The sequence below is a fragment of the Durio zibethinus genome, chromosome 11, assembly GCF_047325235.1.
Source record: "Durio zibethinus cultivar Kanyao isolate XHJ-2024 chromosome 11, ASM4732523v1, whole genome shotgun sequence".
In the NCBI taxonomy this organism is placed as follows: domain Eukaryota; kingdom Viridiplantae; phylum Streptophyta; class Magnoliopsida; order Malvales; family Malvaceae; genus Durio; species Durio zibethinus.
The window spans coordinates 25647749-25667058 of NC_143172.1; the positions used below are offsets into that span (position 1 = coordinate 25647749).

A 19310-nucleotide genomic window follows, 5' to 3' on the forward strand; every position below is an offset into this window, starting at 1 on the left:
AGATTTTGCTAAATAATTCAAAGTTTTATCCTTTAGTGATGGACAAGGATGAGAAAATGGGTAGGCGCAGCCAGATTGAACCATTTTTACGCCAGCTGATTAGAAACCCATTTTAGGGTTTTATGGTTCTTATTTAGTATGTAAACAAAATCAAGCTATTTAATTTATTATTTAGATTCGAATTTACTTTAGTAATTTAAGCTTAAATTTGAACTATTGTTTTTGAATTTAAACTTAAATTATTTGAGTAATAAATCCTGTAAAATTAAAAGTGTTTGAATAAACAAACAAACGTTTATGAATTTGTTATTTATAACCATATATGGTAATAGTTTGGGTTTGGACGGATTTATCGCTTTAAATTCGATCCGATTATATATATATAATATTTTAATTTGATTTAATTTGATTTTATATTTTTTTATATTTAAATATAATCAGATCTGATATTATATAAAATCGTATCAAATTTAAAATTAATGAAATATTATTTTTTAAAATATGTAATATTATTTATAAATATAAATATATTTAATTAATTAAAAAAATAAATTTTTTATATATATCTAATCAGATTTATCTAAAATTTAATTTCGATTTTTTTTTATCATCTAACTCGATTTGATTCGATATTTAATTTAAAAAAATAATTTTAAAATATCAAATTGGATCAAAACCTATCAAATATAGATCAAAATACCTTCTCTATTTATAACTTTCATACTATTTATGAAAATTGCTTGACCCTTTTATAATTTGTGAAATACTTAAAATTGAGAAGCGAAATGGAAGTATAAGTAATTACTTTTTATTTGAAATGATGATCTAAATTCTAGAACGATCATGTGATCCCATAGATATTAATTAAATTTGATAATTTAAAATATAAATATGATATAAAAATGATATAATTTAAAATTTTAATAATAATTATATATAAATTTAATAAAATAAAAAATATATATTTTATGTTTTATATCTATATAAATTATAACATATAATTTATATATAAAATATGATATAAATATATAAATTTTAATATTTTATATTATATAAATATATAAATTATCAAATATAATATTAATAAAATATTTTTCCTATCATACTCATTTTCTCTTTTTTTTTTTTTTTTTTCTGTCTGCCATGTAAGCTTTCGTCACGGCTGTCTGGCAAAAATGAAAGTGTCATAATGAGTTATCTGTCAAACTCAAAACACCAATTTGATATTCATCAATTCATTAAAACACAACAGCTAATACATTGAATTCTTCAATGTCTTTTTTGACTTTGGCTGCTTTGATTAGGTCATTCTCAAATGGAGGAGAGGAAACATAAACCCATAAAAATTAGCTTGCATCGCCATTTTGCCTCTCATTTTGACTATGAGAGTTGTATTCTCTCAAAAAAAAATTTTGGTACATCGAAATTTTTTCAACATCTAAATCAAAAAAGATTTTGTTATGATCCTTTTATAGATTTGTTTCAAATTTCATGTATACCTAAAATAATTGCTTTCGTAATAATTTTGATTATCGCATTAACAAAATTTGCGTATGATAATTTATTTAATCACATCATTATTTATGAAATATATAAAAAAAAATTAGATTAAATAAATAATAAATTTACCATTTAATTTTTTTTTTATTTTGCTTTAACTATTGTCTTTTTACTTTTTTTAATAAATATTTTATTAATTTGAGCATCAAAATATATTTTAAAATACAATATCCAATATTTTTTTTTTTTTGTCTGTGAACACATTTTTCTTCTCAGCTTTCAGTAAGTCTCTTAACAGTTCATGAAAAGAAAAAAAAAATTGACTTGCTCATCCAAAAAAGGAAAAGGAAATCCTAAAAAATTAAGGATAAAAAGAAAGAGAAAAAAAAAGTGAAAATCATAATGATAATTATTAAGATTTAATGTAGATCATCATTAGCACATATTATGACTTTGACTGAGAAATTAAAGAATAAAAAAAAAAAAACTTAAAGGCAAGTCAATTCCTTAATTAGAAAGAATTCTCCCAATCTAGTTTTTTGCTGTTTCCTTCCCACTACATTCAATTATGAAAATGCTTCCAAATCGCTGAGCCAAAAGACCTAATTCGGATGAGTTGAAGCACATAAGCGACGAGGCAAAGTTAAAGAAAATTGAAAAGGAAAATGATAAACTCACGGGAGAAGAAAAAGTTAGGTATAATATCTCCTAGGATTAATTAAAATTTTATAAAGAGTTCTTTGAAAGATCATGATAATCACGTGACACTTGCCTATCCACTTGATGACTCTCCCGCACAAGAGGAATACGAGGACTGAGACTACAGTTCGAAATGAAGTAGGAATATTTATGGGTCAGATGAAATCGTTCAATTAAATTCGTTTAATTCAAGGCCGGAGGGAAGGGTCTAATTGAATGAGCAAGCGAGGTACATCAAAGCACATGGGATTGAAGGGGTCAGCTTGATTTAAACCCACAAATATTCTTAAATGAAAAGGAAAAAATTATCAAATTATGTACCACATCGGTCATTCAACAATTTATATAGACCAATAGTTAGCCTCATAAAATTTTTTGTTTGGTCATATTTTAGAAATATATGAATTTTTGTTGATAAATTTTGAAGATGGCCAAAGGGGAGTGAGAATTTGATTGACTTTAGTCCTTCCAAAAGAAAAAAGAAGAGCGCCATTTGAGTGAACTTTCTGTGTCCAGGCTTGAAGTTTGTACCAAATCATACAGGTTTTAAACGTCATTTAGTGGGGATTGCTGGATGTTTGTTATCCCAATCTTAGACTTGAATGCAGTTTTTAGTAGTATTGGTTGGTGTTGGCATCCATAATTGGGACGCTTAACTGCATGATTGATGCTTGGTTGCACTTCCTCCGTCGGATAATTTTTAGGGTAAAGTCAAATGCATGCCGTATTTGGTACTTCAGCATTCAGTTCGGGCTTAAGATTTTCATGATCATGATTGATCTTTACTCTTTTTTTATTTATTTAAAATTAACAAAATTAAATTTTAAATTAAAAATTAATTTTTTATCGTTGTTGATGATCTCTATTTTAAACAGATAATTTGTCTAGCACTAGTTGATGACATGTCCTTCGTTGCAACATTCATCAAAAATCAATAAAAATCATGAACGAGTGGTGAAAAATGATTAAATTAATAATAATAATAATAATGCTTACATACGGAGATATATAATACATATTACTATATCATTTGTTTAAAAAATTTTGACAGTTAAAAAATTTAAAATTTAAATCTCAAAACTTACAGCATTTCTTTTTATCTTAAACGACGACCATTTTTATATATAACATAGAAAAAGTAATTCAGATATTTATTGAGAGGGCAAATCATTGATGAGTTCATTTCAAAAGTAGAACCGAGAAGATGCAGATTAGGAGATTTATTTGGGAGTCCAGAGACGATTCCTTCGCATTATTCCAACATTACATTGATAATCATTTACACAACGGTCATTCATAATGCATAGGGCTTACACATTTTATGTTCGATAAAAATACGGTAATCAGGAGAAATATCAAAACAGTAGCTTTGGCTGCTGACTTGTTCACATTACGACCATCACCTATCTCTCAAAAATCCCCAACCCCGCCATTGATTTACTTCCCTCCTCCATGGCTCGTACATACCTCTGGATGTAAAAAGGAAGCAACGGCATAAGCGCCATTCAAGTGAAGGATTTCCAAAACATTTAATGGTGAGAACCTTGCCCCGGAACATCAAACAAACTGATTATCTGTCAAATTTCGGGCACTTAATCCATGAAGCTACACGACCAGAAATTTCTGGATGGAGATAGGAATGGAAAGAATAGAAGCTAATGTTCAATCCCTTCGTATCCGTTTCTCTTTCCTGGCTTCTGAATGTTCCCTCTCAGAAACTTGATGGGACCTGCTGGGAGAGTCCCTGTTTCTGTGCTTATGATGTTTTGAGTGTTTTCTGCTGCTACTACTCTTTTCCCGGGAGGATTTTTTCCTTCTCCCTTTTGACCTAGAACGGTAGCGATCATGATGATCACTAGCTGAATCACTATATGAATCACTGCTTCTATAACGATGCCGCCTGGATTGTTTTCTACTCCTTTCATCTTCTGATGAAGAACTGCTGCTCCAGTTTCTCTGATGCCTAGAGGATGATTTGCCTTTCTTATCCTCTTGAGCAATCTTTTCCATATTGACTTTACCAGATATGTTCTCAGATAGACCATCAGGATATTTGCTACTATATCTTACAGACCTGCCAGGAATGGATTCATTTTTTGCCAATTCACCATCTTGAGCGGTTTCTTGTCCAGGGTTTAGAGAAGTTCCACTGACAGATTTAGGGGCACAAAAAGTTCTACCTTCAAGAGGACTGAGTATAGCATTTTCACCATTAGGTGTTTCTTTCTGAGTAGGAGTGCTGACATTATTCGTTGAGTAGGGCATGTCAGGGGGAACCTCCAAGCCCAGTTCTTTTCCCAGGGATTCTAGAAAGTCACCTGCTATCAAACGGTTTAGTGTCGTGGTTGCCACTTCAATCTTCTTCTCCTGATCCTCCACTTTCTTGGTATTAATGTCTTCTACATCTTCATCAGAATCATCAGAAAAAATTGCCTGCACACAATGAAGATCAATATAACAGCATAAGTAGGTCCCCAATCATATCATGCTTTATTGAGAAACTAAATATTTTGTGTATAAACAGCAACATCTGCCTGCATGTATGGCTGCCACTTGTCTGGCACATGCATACATGAAAAGCATCAAAAGGAAACGGGCAGGATGTCCAACTCATATCACACAATGATGAAAAGGAAGCGTATCATATGGTTTAGGCACATGCTCTACTGGTGCAAACAGGAATGTATATCCGTAGAAATAGCAGTGCAAAAACAAACTCCCATTCAAGTAAAACAAAGTTTCCTGATCTAGGAGAAAACTAAACATGAAGCACATGATGAGCAAGAAGAAATTTATCTAACTATTTTCTTTTTTCAGTCCACAAACAGCTGAAGATATCCTAGCATCAGAAAGTTCAACTACTATGCAGATATAAAAAAATTATTAAAAAGGCAAATATAAGTTATTTACTAAAACAAATTCATGTATGAGACAGAACTCATGACTAACTGTCCAAACTCAGAATATGCATTCAAAGACTCGGAGCAGATACAGGAAGGACATTAAGATGCCATATAGCAGAGGTCAGCTCATCGAGTCTACTTATCTCCAACTAGTGAACTTAACTGAAACAAGGCTGTATGGTAGCATTCTACTGGCTCTTCTGAAAACTAGATTCTACGGAGAAGACAATCATCCTCATTGCAGTGCCATTTCATTCAAAAAAGAGGAAAATTGAAGAGTTTCAAACTAAAAAATATATTTTTTTTATGGATAACATGAATTTCTATAACATAAAGGAATTAGGAACATGTGTCCATTTCAATGTGAAACCAACAGTACACAGTAATGCTCACTCCAAATTGTCAAGCTAACCATTTACAATTATCACTTCTAGTTTGTGTTATGGTGCAAGGCCTATGAGGCTATAACAAGAGACAAAATTAACTGAGACTGGAACTGAAACCAAATGTATGTACCAACTTTGAATCAAATATAAGTCAATTTCTTTTTTTGACCATTAAATAAAAGTCAGTTCACAAACAGATTCCAACTGAACAAATAATACCTTGTAGAGATCAACAGGCCTTTCAACATTTTCAGCTGCAACTTCAATTTCCTTTCCAGCTACGTCTTCTATTGTCTTTTGAGCATCAGTTTGAGCAACAGGAACATCTCTATTTGTAACAAGATCTTCTTCCAGTTTAGCACCTTTAACATAATCTGGCATGAAAAGTAGAGAATCAATCTTACTTCTCATGCGTGGAGCTGGTGGTGGCTGCAAACAGAAATATTGATTTTTAGAACAGAAATCATAGCTAATATATTAAAAATTTTGCACTCATCCCCTCCTTTTTAAGAGAGACCAGTAAGCAGTAAGATGAGCAAACCTCTAAGAAAACAAGTAAAACCAGCAGTGATTTCTCAATAGAGATTTTATTTTGGATGGGTGGTAAGATGGAGAACCCTTCATAAACCTTTTCTACTAATTTCAACTTATAAGAAGAAAACAGCAGAAAAGAAGCAAGACGTTAGGAATACCTTCCCCATAAAAGGATCAATGAGATCAAAGCGCTTGCACAAAACAGGCAAAGGCCGCCATTGGAACTCTTCCCTTCTCGGGTACATTTTCTTTGTCATCAAATTTTCAGCATGAGTATCTTTAACCTGCTGTTATATTTATTGAAATGTCAAAATCCAGCATAAAAGATTCAGTAACTAAAAAGACACCACCTTAAATTTACCTCTTGTACACCGGAAGTAAACTGCATTCCAGTGGCTAAAAAGTCAAATGGCTGTTCAGAAATCAAGCTTTCCTTTCCCCGTTTCCCTTTCTCTATTGCCTCAGCAGCTGCCTCAAAATCCAATCTCTCATGGGCACGAGCTGCTTCTGACATATTACTAGCCGCGCTAGACCCCATAGAACGAAGCCCTCCTTCATACTTTTCCTTGAGAAACTGTTCAAATCTTTCTTGCTTTGCAGGATCATCTTTGAATGGTTTTGCAACTTCTGGCAACTCATTCTACAATAAACAGAGATTAAAGGCAGAATTCAGCAGTCCGTACAAACAATATGGTGAACTGTAAAAGACAGCAAACTGAGATATAAAAACATGAGAAAATTACAGCATTTACAGAAAAAGAAAATTCGGGAAGCTTGGCTCGTATGATTTTTAAAACAGAGATAAGAAGGGAAGGAAGTACAATACTTACAAATGATTCAGGTTTTTTAAATGTATCGGAAAGATTGAATTGAAGTTGAACAAAGTCCCCAGAAGCAACAGATGAGCTTGTGGTCTCTCTCGAGCTTCTTTCCAAAGGTTTTTCTCCTAATAATTTGCCACGGTTCTCCGCTGTCATCTTCTGCACACTCGGAGAAAGTTTTCCATCCAATGACAGCTTAGCTTGATCACCACGTTTCTGATGCTCCTCCCACAGCTTCCTATCATAATAATCATGTCCATTTCCTCCAGAAAGAAAACTAAATAAAGGATTTGACTGATTCTTCTTTCTGGAAAGATCCTCAAACAATTTACCACATCTAGCTACTAATGTTGCAACCCCCTCAATTAAGAGTTTCAAATTATTATCATCTGGAGGAGGAACCTCTGGGGGTGAGGGAACATCGAGCTTCTTCAGAGTCTCAAGAGGTCCAGGAAATTTGTGGTGTGGAACAAAATCCTTTGGGATTATAGGAGGATCAAACCTGAATAACAATTTGCAAAAATGATCTTAGCAATCCTGTTAAAGAACAAAACAAAGAACTACAACAGTTTTTTTTTTTTTTTTTATCTCTGGTCCTCTAATTATGCAAACCAGATAACAAGAAAATGAACTTCATATAAAATAATTACTGAGTGACTAAAAATATTCATCAAACGAAAGTTCTACCACAAGCAGTTTAAAGTACGATATTTATATGGTACATAATAAGCACAGCAAGTATGTTTACCATGAAAATTTACATGAGTGCATATTCATATTTCTTTTGGGTTTATTGGCATTCCATTATATGATTAAGTCACATTGACTTAAAAGCTAATATTTACTTTCAGCAAGTATGTTTACCATGATAATTTACATGAGTCCATATTCATATTTCTTTTGGGTTTATTGGCATTCCAATATATGATTAAATCACATTGATTTAAAAGCTAATATTTACTTTCAGGTCTATGTTAATGATTGTACTTTTCTCTTTTTAATAGCACAAATATCAATGAAGAATTGGCACCTTTGAGAAAACACAAGTCCCAGCAGTAGGCTATTTAAAAATATCCATTACTCTCCTTCTATTACTTTCACATTCTCTATTTTCTATTTGCTAAGTACTTCAGCATTATCCACAGATTTCTTAATAGAAAAATCTACACATCAACGACATAAACCCCAAGACCAATTTTTTTAAACCATAATTTTACCTATCCACAATCAACAAGCAAAACGAAAGCAGTTCCAACGTAATTTCCAAATAATTTCAATTACAAACACTGACCTGCATAACCCCTCCCAACCCCAAAAATAAATAAATAAATTTACCATAATTTCTTCAGATCAGTACTAAATTAAAAAATTCTTCATGCACCACAACCCCACCTTCTTACCAAGGAAGGGGATATGTTAATGAAGAATTTCCTCAATTTCATAAAGAGCTACAAGAATTACAAATTGAACACTACTTCTCCAAATAAATAAATAAAAAAGAGACTAAATTACAGATTCAAAACAGTGAGATAAATGTGTGATCAAACATGCATCATCAACTACTTTACAATTACCTTTCTAACTGGTAGTCAGAAACTGTTGCAACTTTGAAACCACGCAGAACACCCTGGTCTTTTCTAACTGCCTTTTTTTTACTCTCTACGCTCAATCTCGATGGCTCTTCATCCTCTTCAATGACTGTTTCTTCAAAGTCATAACCTAGATAATAGCTATACCTTCAGCTTAAATTAAACTAATAAACTCAGGAAGAATTGGCAAATTAATGATAAATTTATTCCCAAAGGACACTAGCAACTACTAAAATTTTTGGCACTCCATGATCTCCGACATAGAAGCTAAACGCCAAAAACAGTTCAACCATATCAACAACCCAAGCAATGAGGATACTGATGAATCACAGTAAAGTTGGCATTCAACAACATTGACCGAGTGAAATACCAATTTTCATCACAGTACTAAAAATAAGAACATTCATCTATCAAGAAAAACCTATGGGATAAGGATTTTAGAATATTTTTAAACAAATCAATCCCCGAAAGCACAAATGAAAAAGGAAGGTAATATCACATTCTGAGGAAACATCTCCAATCAATGCGTGCAACTCAAAGCCCTTTATTTGAAAAATAAAAAAGAAAAATTAGAAAAGATATGAGTTCTCGACTTCCACATCAGTCAGCATGACTGATTTCTTCTTGATAGTAAAACTGGCAACCATTGTTTTATGGGGACCAATAAAAGTTAATGAATGGTTCCAAGATGCATGCTCACAAAAGTGAAACACTAACCAGCAGCATAGATATCCTCATCTTCAGCATCAAATTCTTCAAGTGCACCAATTCCAAACCCAGGAGCAGCTTTTCCTGCTGGTGAATTTAAGCTAATTAGTGACTGAACCTTTATTAAGGTAAATAATTCATGCATAAAAGGTAAACTGGAGAAAGACAAAACATTACAAAATACATGCCGAAGAAGAAAGACAACATTACAAAATACATGCCTAAGGACTGGAAAAGGCATGCTCGTAAGAAAATAGATCTTACACTTGGAACCAAAGAGACTATCTTTTATTGAAATAGCTTTTCTGTAGCCATGCTGCTTATCATTGGACAAGCGTGATCTCTTCTTTTCTGAAAGCATTTGCAAATAAAAGAAAATAAAAAGGCAGTAAAAATTAATGTTTCTGATGACGATACAAATAGTCACTGTAAATAGTTGTCCTTCAAGAAATCACGTACCCCTGAACTCAGGAGCATGCTTGAATGGATCATATCCTAAACCATGTAAGTCCTGCTTAGGGTTGATCACAAAAACCTGCAGCACGAAATTATAACAGAAAAATAATTTGATTACTTTCAATGTGTCAAAAAACTGATCTCTTTCCCTATTTGCTCATTCAAGCCCACAAAAGTAAGCAAATTGACAGATTTTAAACTCCAAATCTTAAGCTAATACTAGTTGCAAACGCTACTACATATATGGACCAAGCTAAAACACAGTAAATATTTTCTTTTCCAATTTTTCCCAAAAAAAAAAAAAAACTGCCACTTATTCAATATTCCCAAAAGAGAAAAAAAAAAGAAACTGCTTATGATAGGAAAATAAACCCACTTAATTATAAATGCCATTTGTGATTTGAAAAAGGATCATAAAGATAAAAGCAAGAGATATTAATATTGATAACAAGGAGAACTTCTCACAGGTAAGCTTTGAGAAGACTGAGCATCATCATCTGCAGGCTGCGCAAGGAAGTTTTCAGGTTCACCCTCAACAGGCTCAAAGTCAGTAGGATGTGATGCCTTTGTATCCTCGGAAGCAAATGCTAGGAAAGCTTTTCTAGCTTCTCTACGAGCATCTGTAATAAAATATAAGATGAGAATATTCAGCCCAAAATGTAGTCCCTTAAAAACAAAAGCATCACACAAGGAAAAGCATATAAAGATCCCTGTCTGCTATATAATCACAAGAATTAGGATGTTCAACATGAACAGGTTTCCATCAACAAATAGATCAGGATCAATATTTTCATTTTTTTAATTTAAGGTGTAAGGACTGAGGATAGAAGCTTAAGATTGAAAAACAGTAAACTAGTAGTTGTTGACAAATCTAATCTTTCGTTATATTATCATAGAATATGTAGTTCTTAAATGCATTCTGATAGTATGTACAGCTTAAAGCTTCACATATCCATTCGGCCCAAAAGCTAGAAATCAGACAAAATGCATAAGACTCTTCATATAATAGTAGACCAAAGTACCATATAATGAACTTGCATGCAAGTCCTTAATTGCACGGCCACGCCGCCATCCCATCTTCAGCAGCAATTTTACACCTAATCAACAAAAGCAAAATGAGGCTCTAAGTTGCTTAATCTCTATACAGATAAACTACTTGGCAGCTAAACATTTATCAATTCACAACAAACCTATAGACTCAGAGGCTGGAAGAATAAGTTCATCAGGAACAGGTCCAGGAATTGCAGATGGCCTGCAGAAAACACAGAAAAATAAGTAAGAAGCCAGAAAATCCTTAGCCACTGCCTGCAAGAGAAATATCTCCAGGAAGTACAAAAGACATGCAGATCAGACAGTTCGCATGCGCATGCGTGCACATGCCATGAGGTGCAAGTGCATGCGCTGACGTGTCAATAGTGGAAAGAAGAATATTAGATAACAAAAAAAAATCAACAATGACAGAGAAGGTGATCATGAGGATGACAGAACAATGATAACGAAAATGGCAATGAAAAACGCCGTCATAAAGAATCCCAATATTAAATAACATGAATATTTTTGTGATATAGAGGTGGTGGCTGTCCTTAAGTCTGGGATAACAGAAACCATATGGAATGTTTTCATATCCTACCAAATGTGTTCAACAAGTCTCCTTCAGCGACATAAGGAGCAAAAATGAACAAAGCATGGAAGTTGGGCTATATAAAATGGCAAATTAAATTCTTTTATTTAATGCATAAAAAATAAGTCACACTTGTGGCAAAAATCAACATTACCTTTGAGAGCACTTAATTTTCAAAATATGGATTTCTACTGAGAACCAAAACTCTAAACAGATAAATTGGCAACAATTGAAGTTTTAACTTCATATCTAGTGCTATAGTTGTCGCTGATAAGGAGAAATGTATAGAAGCATTTGACAGACCTTTGCTTTTGTTCCTTATCGGCTTGTTTGCGAGCATACTCAGCAGCTGTAAATCCAAATGTGTCAAACTGTGAAGATGTTCCCAAATTCTGACTTTCCAATTCCTAAAATACAAAAGCATGGAATATCATAAACTTGAAAAAAAAATCTTAAAATTAGAAGCAAATTACCTTTGGCAAATCCCTTATCATCAGTAGATGAGAGGATGACATAATGAAACCAATTCTTTTTCAAACACCAATCATTGCTTAAAAGACACAAAAAAAAAAGTCGAGAGGCACATACAACAATAATCAGTGAACACATCGAGCAGGCAATCTGATTGTGCAACTACTTTCAAAGATTTCTATATATGAAACAACACTTCATTGTTCAAACTCCATTATGATTCTCATGAACTGTCTTATAAATAGGAGCTACAAAAAATGATCTTCATTGGCGAAGTTTTCGTTAATGAATGCATAGAACAGATATTCCAAAACAATATTTAACTGGAAAGATACCTATGCATTTAATAATTAATATAAAGCAATTCTAGTATAATAATCATCATTTCTTTCCATATTGCAACAAATGAAAGATTTAAACAATATTTTAGCAAATATTATATTAGAGAATATTAATAACCATGACAGAGATGTGAAAATATATTGAGAGATTAAACTTTAAAGAGAGATCCATTAGAAAGGGTCTACCATGTGGGAAAATGTACATCAAATCTCAGGCACATACAGATGATAAAGAAATTGTGCAGCTTCAGACAAGCAAATATAAGACCAATATATAGGCATATAAATTCTTCACAGAAAAATAAAGAATAACCATAAACAAAGACTCAGCATAGGACAAACATATTTCCATAGCTAAAATTCCAGAAATTGAAGGTCCAAATTTCTTATTTTCATCCCTATATGCAGCCAGTGAAAATCATAACAGGGGGGAAAGTGAAATAGAACATACAGTTTTCTCATCTTCATCTAAAAAGTTGAAAATGCTCTGCTGTTTGACTTCTGCTCTGTTCTTCCGTGATGAAGTAAATGACTGAGGGGCCCAACCTGCAAATATGTTCCACAAACCATAAGGCATGCAATATGATTCCTTAGAAGTGAATGGCATAAGTCTAGTAAGAAAGTATAAAGAGACATACCCTCTTTAGTGCCCACTGTATTAAAATAACCAGCAGAAAATCCACCTGTAAATGCACCATGGAATCTTCTTCGTCCTTCTTCATCTCTAACCTGAAAAAATATATTTCAAATACAACAAAAAACAAAGTCTTTTGACTATTCATAATAAAAAAATGCTTACATGATTACATTATATACCTTATCTATACATTTATAGAATGGAAGTGACTGAATTGGTTTCATGAGTTAAAAAATCATAATAAATAAATACTTACATGATTACATTACATACCTTATCTATACAGTTATAGAATGAAAGTGACTGAATTGATTTCATGAGTTAAAAAATCATAAAAGTATGGAAGCCACCACAAGAGAGACTCAAAAAAAAAAATAAAAAATTAAGCAATTCCAAGACAAGTCATTCAGAATCAACTGCAAGTGAAGTGAATTCCATCAAAGGCTTACATTCCTATTAAGGAACTGATATAGCTTCAAATACCACCTAAAACAATGTACTTTGATTATCATAAGATTCAAATTATGCAAAGAAACCGCCAACTGAGAAATAGTAATTTACCAAACCCAAAAGAAAAAAAAAGCATAAACCAAACTTTCCATAGGCTTTCTTTCACTGTTTTCTTCATTTTCTTTTCCCCCAAACTTTCAAGGCAACCAAACGGTTTCTTAAAGCGACATTTCTAGCTTTAAAAAAATAAAAAATAAAAAAACAGAAGGCAACCACAGACAGCACCTTGGAAAGCTCAAAGCAAGAAAAAGAAAAGGAGGATAAAAGTTAAACCTCTTGCTTCCAGGGAGGGAGGGAGCGGAGGTTGCCAGAAGCCTCGGCGGCGGCTTTTTTCCGACGGTTGGTGATCTCTTCCTCACGCTCTATCGGTTTACCGAAGAACACGTAATCCTCCTCGTCCGAATCCATAACTTCCTTTTCCTATTTGATTGATTTTGTGTTTAAATGAGAGAGAAAATCTATCCAACAAAATCAGTGGTTGATTGACTAAAGAAGGTATTTGTTTTGGGCGACAATTTTGGGGGTTTCTAAGTGTCGTAGTAGGATCGGGAGAAGAAGAGAAAAGGGGGGTCCCAATCTGAGAGGGCCAGAGCCCAGAGAGAAACCGGGTTTTGCTTTTTGGTTTTTTTTATAGGTGCGGGAAAAGGACGCAGGCCGACGTTATTGAAATGCCTAAACAAGCCCATCTCAACCTAGTAATTCTCTTTTTTTTTTAATTAAAATATTAGAAGATTTTATTTAAAAATTTTAAATATATTTCTAAATTAAAATTAATAAAATCTATTATTTTATTAATAATATCATCATCATTATATAAATTTAGTCTTAGAATTAGAATAGATTTTTAAACTAATTGAGGGTTTATTGGATGAATAAAAAATAAAAATAATGATAAAAATCTAAAATTATACCAAAAAATAAAAAAAAAATCTTTAAAATCTAGCCTTAATTTCTTAATTCTCATTAACACTAAGTGTTCTTCTTAGAGGGAAAGGAATGAGCTCAAATTTGATTTGACTCTAGTTTTGGAAAATGATTCTTTCTACTTTGATTTTTGTTTTTTAAGTCATGAAAATTTTAAATATTTTATTTAAAAATAAAATATATATTTTATTTAATTTAAAATTAATATTTATTTAAAATTATTTTTAATTATTTTTATACTCAATTTCAAATTATTAAAATTTCAATCATTGATTTAATCAAAAGTGAATGCATTACTTGGATAAAATAATAAAAACTTTTATCGCCTTATTTAGTAGCGGATGGGGTAGAAAATTTGTGGACTAGGCCCAATTTCGGTATTCTTTCTCGGAGCCCAAACCCCTGTATTTGACCCAACATCACCATGTCTTCAACGTGGGCTTTCGTTATTTTTTTGTTTTGAAGAGGACTGGCTTTTGTCGTATCAGCAATGACTCATCAGTTGTCAGACCCTCTTGTTCTTGCCTTATTGGCATTTCATCAAACACTTTCCTAACAAAGTTTATTTTCCCCGTCGACCAAAAACAAACAAGGGAAAAAAAAGACAAAGATAAAACCTTCCTAAAAAATTAGAGAGTTAAAGCCACAATCTTCCACGCGCTTTAAAACGAAGTTTAAACTACGTACCAACCACTAGATCCACTTATTGTGCGAATTTTTATCAGGCCGGCGCCTTAAGGAAGCGCGTGGAAATTCCTCGCGTCCCCCTGAATGTTTGTTTTTGTTGACCTAATCGGCTGCGAACGAGAGCTCACTCTCTTATCGTGAAGCGCTATGACCTTCTATGATAACTGCATAAATCAACCATGTCCTTCCTCTTGATCTCCCCCTCGACTCGGATCACGAATCGTTTGACTCGTTTAGCGTTTTTCCATCTGTAGAATACCCCTCCGCGTCTTGACTCAGTAACTCGGTGAGTCTATCCTCCTCCTCCCGTTTCCTCCCTCTCGTGTTTTAGATCTGTTTATTCTCTGTTGAATTTTGATTTTTTGTTTGTGTTTTGAAGAAATAAAAGATGGAGCCGATGGATATCGTAGGGAAGTCGAAGGAGGACGCTTCGCTTCCCAAAGGTAATTTATTTTTTTCTCTGTTTTTTGACTTAATTTCCGTTTTATTATTTTAAATTATTCGGTTAATTTTTATGATATTTTATTTTTTTCTAAAAAAATTTCTCCTTTTTCGTTTGCTTGTTCTAAATTTATGAAATTTAATACTTGGATTTGCTAGGGTTTCTTTTAGTGCTATCAAAATTAGTTAAGAACGATATGTCATAGCAGTTTTGCTTCTTGATTTAGGATTTTGGGTTATCTATGTCAATATATACTTTGAATTAGTGAATAAGTGAATGAGTTGCCATTAAAACTTAATTAGGTTTTTTTTTTCCCCTAAAGTAAGCTACCAAAAGGTTAAAGTTGCAGAATCTTCAATTGATGAGGTTAGGTGAGTATAATGAGATGAATTCAAGAAAGTGCGTTGTCTTTCACTATGTGAAACATAAATTTGTGTTCAAACCTAGTTTTGTCTTAGACTAACATTCTATTCTGAGATTTCTGAGCTTTTCCGGAGGAGTTATCTATCTTAATGCTTTCTGTGTCAAGGGTTTCAACAGGCTTTCCATTTTTTATTTAAAAAAAATTTTTTGTTTGATTATTAAATTATGTTATTATTTTCAAACTCCAAAAGAGGTTTTGGTCTAGAGCTTCTATGTGAGGGGTTTTGATGACTTTGAGGATGGGACAAAGTTTGCTTTAGAAAGGAGTTGATTTCAATTTCGTTCGGCACATCATTAAATTGGGAAAGGGTGCAAATGTGTGGACAATTATACCTCAGTCTGGTTGATACTTTGCTTTCCCTGGTGAACTTGTGTTACATGGAGAAATGGAGTTTATGAGCTAATAATCAGGCTGTAATATTTTAAAAACCTTACATGGTTCACTTTTGGTGAAAGGATTTACGATTCTGTTTTTCTTTTGCTTTTCATTATTATAAAAAAGAGAAGGGGGTTGTCAAACTCGTGTATTAAAATAGCCAAAACAATTCCTCATGCATATGCATATGCTCATGAGATTATAGTAATCACATGTAATTGTCTGCCCATGGCCTTGCACCTAAGCACTGTGGTTTAGCTTAGATTTATTTCATTGCTTGTGATGCAAATTATATATATATAATTTTCCTTTTTGCAGCAACTATGACCAAAATTATAAAGGAGATGTTACCACCAGATGTGCGTGTTGCAAGAGATACTCAAGATCTTTTGATTGAGTGTTGTGTAGGTAAGATAATAAGCTTAATCTTTCTTCTTTTTTAATCAGTATCAGTTTAATGTCATACAATTCCACTGGGTCTCTATGGCCTCCGTATATTCTTTTGACTGTTAACACCTCAAATTTCTTTCTAAGGTTTTTTATAAAGATGAGTTGTTGACTTCTGTGTTAGTGATTACTTACCCATTATTCGTTTGTAGTTACATCTTCGATATTACAGGCTTTGTTGTTGCATGTCACTGTTGATTTATTTTGACCCAACATGTGAGCTTTTGAACTAAAATTTATTTTGTTAATGTATAAGTTTCACATCATCTGGCTTGTGATGGAAAAAAGGAATCCTAGTTGCTAGTCAAGCCAGTTCAGAGACCTTTTGAGTAACTAACCCCGACAAAGTTGAACCAATCATCTGCCCTTAAATGATTAATTGTCAAATATCATTCTCTTGTAAGCACAGGAAGAGTGCATCCCTTATAAGTACTTGACCTAACCTTCTAAGGATGCAACCTCCCTTGAATTGAATTTTGAGTAATATTCCAAGATTCTTGATTTTGTATCCTGTGAAAAGTTTCTTGGTCACTGACAAGCTCTCTAGGAAGCTTGCTCCAACATGGGCCTCTCTATTCATTTGATAATTGCTTAATGAAATTCCTCATCTTTCAGTGCTAGAAATCCTCTAAAGTTTATTTACATGATACCTCCTACCATTTCATGGCAGGAATCATTTTTGACTAAAATGTTTGACACCCATTTTCTACGTGTCACCTCCTGCCAAGAGTTTTCAAAGATCCCCTTTCTTTGGCCGTGAAAGCCTCTCTTACTTTAGAACACCTTGAAATTTGCTTTAAGGTATCCGATTGCTTGGTCAAAGATTGCTGTCCACCTTGCAGTTCAGTTTTATGACTCTTCATGGATGCACTGCAATTGACTCTTTACTCTAATTGTTTTAATTGAAATGTTAGAATGAAAAGATGGATGGTTTTGATTTTCATTTAAAAAATGTGTGAAAAAGGAATATGGTATCAATTATTTTAGATTTTAAATTGGTCTTGAAACCTGAGTTGAGATTCACGTAATTGGTAAGTAGTATTTTATGGTTATACTCCCAGTATTTGTTGTCATTGAAAATTTGGGAGGAAAACTTTTGCTTGTTAGAATGTTGTTTGGCAAGTTTATCGACCATCTATATTCAATTGTCATTTTTTACATCATTGGATTTTTACTGTCTCTAACTAGAATTTAATTGATAGTACTAACTTCTTATTTCTTGTAATTGATGAAAACTTTAATCCTCTTGCAGAGTTTATTAATCTTATTTCATCAGAGTCCAATGAAGTTTGTAACAGAGAGGAGAAACGAACAATAGCACCTGAGCATGTACTCAAGGCTTTAGGGGTTTCTATCTTATCAACCTACTTTCATGTTTTAATTTGGTCCTTTTATGTTTGTTATTTTATTTGTCCACATTTGTTTTCTTTATTAGGATTGAAAAAGTAATGCCTTGAATAGGACCTTTGCATATGCTGATATGGTTCAGCAGTTTTTTTATGTTTTTTGGCACTTAGCCTCCTTCCAATCTTAAGTAAAAATGGTTAGAATTTTAAAACTGCTCTTATGATAAGAACTTAAGCACCATGTGGATATATTATCTTTATTTAATCCAGCTATCAGGTGACCAAGAAGGAAATTTTTGTTGGCACATCAAGCTATGCCTTTACTAGCCCTCTTGCCATTTTAAAGATAGGGTCTCATATATGTTCTTCTACATATTTCTTTTTCCTCAGCACTCTGTGAAGTAGTAGAGGTAGTATTAAGCAGAAGTTTTGTAACTTTCCTTTGATGATCGAATTGGTTCATATTGGAGATTTCATTTGCTAACAACAGTGGTCTGTAATTTGACGTGGGTTACCATTTTGTGCCCTACTGACTTGCATTAATTCTGATCATGCCATGTTTTAGTTCTAAGAATGCATAAAAGATTTACATGTAAAATAGTTGTTATTAAACTTTACGTATGCATGTGATTTGTCAGGTTCTTGGGTTTGGAGAGTACATTGAAGAGGTATATGCTGCATATGAGCAACACAAGATTGAGACCATGGTACTTGTTTGTCTTCTTGCTACTTGTTGGCATTTAGCCTTCTGTCAATATTTGGGAAACTGAATCGTAGTTTCTTAAAAATGAGATTGACAACACATTTTATCTCTTCCCCCTTCTCTTCTTTCTCATTTACCTTTTTTTCTTCAAAATCGTGTTAAATAGGCGTATAGGTTTTTTCCTGGTTATTGACCAAGAAGTTGGCAATCTATTGCTACACTGTTCTATTAAGAGTCTTCTTTTCCTTCAGTTCTTTTTGGCCATATTACTGGCTTAGTGAACAATACAATACACATTTTGAATTTGATTCCATAACAGATGCACATTCCAACATTATTCACTGATGGTATTCTTGAAATGCATTTCAGCAGGACTCTTTGAAAGGTGGCAAATGGAGCAATGGAGCAGAGATGACCGAGGAAGAAGCAGTAGCTGAGCAGCAGAGAATGTTTGCTGAGGCACGAGCGAGAATGAACGGTGGTGCCGTTGCCCCCAAACAACCAGATCCTGACCCAAGTTTAGAGAGCTAACTTTTTAGGACTTATTTTCTTTTACCATAGGCAAGCTTCGTTGACTCTTCCATTAGTGGTTCTAAGTTCTAATCTCAGTATATTATGTACAAAAAAAGCCATTGGTTAGTGCACTGGCCTATGTGGATATTTGTAACACTTTTATCTATGGATGCTTTCTATAACTTTAATGTAATTAGTTAGAGTTCAATTCCATCTTTGCCCAAACCTTGATATGTGCTTAGGGTTCATTTGGCTGATTCAAGGATATATGAT

The 19310-nt window shown here is 33.1% G+C and overlaps 2 protein-coding genes across 6 annotated transcripts; one reads left to right on the forward strand and one right to left on the reverse strand.

Moving 5' to 3' along the window:
- Positions 1 to 3404: 3404 nt before the first annotated feature.
- Positions 3405 to 13771, reverse strand: TGH (SWAP (Suppressor-of-White-APricot)/surp domain-containing protein). 2 transcript variants are annotated; one of them, XM_022880258.2, is made up of 16 exons: positions 13450 to 13771; positions 12668 to 12758; positions 12481 to 12575; positions 11521 to 11624; positions 10787 to 10848; positions 10619 to 10693; positions 10062 to 10216; positions 9600 to 9675; positions 9405 to 9491; positions 9150 to 9227; positions 8418 to 8562; positions 6853 to 7345; positions 6384 to 6662; positions 6181 to 6306; positions 5708 to 5917; positions 3405 to 4632 (listed from the first exon to the last, which is right to left on the reverse strand). In XM_022880258.2, the coding sequence occupies exons 1-16, from the start codon at positions 13582 to 13584 to the stop codon at positions 3862 to 3864; spliced, it is 2982 nt and encodes a 993-aa protein (XP_022735993.2). In that variant the 5' UTR covers positions 13585 to 13771; the 3' UTR covers positions 3405 to 3861. The 2 variants fall into 2 exon arrangements, with proteins under 2 accessions (XP_022735993.2, XP_022735992.2); XM_022880257.2 differs by having other exon boundaries at positions 6181 to 6309.
- A 785-nt stretch (positions 13772 to 14556) lies between these two features.
- NF-YB13 (nuclear factor Y, subunit B13) lies at positions 14557 to 19248 on the forward strand. 4 transcript variants are annotated; one of them, XM_022881097.2, is made up of 6 exons: positions 14557 to 15073; positions 15167 to 15230; positions 16347 to 16436; positions 17728 to 17822; positions 18460 to 18528; positions 18894 to 19248. In XM_022881097.2, exons 2-6 carry the CDS (start codon positions 15176 to 15178, stop codon positions 19053 to 19055), a joined length of 471 nt encoding a protein of 156 aa, XP_022736832.1. In that variant the 5' UTR covers positions 14557 to 15073; positions 15167 to 15175; the 3' UTR covers positions 19056 to 19248. The 4 variants fall into 4 exon arrangements, with proteins under 4 accessions (XP_022736832.1, XP_022736833.1, XP_022736835.1 ...); XM_022881098.2 differs by having other exon boundaries at positions 18897 to 19248; XM_022881100.2 differs by having other exon boundaries at positions 17728 to 17804.
- The last annotated feature ends 62 nt before the right edge of the window (positions 19249 to 19310 follow it).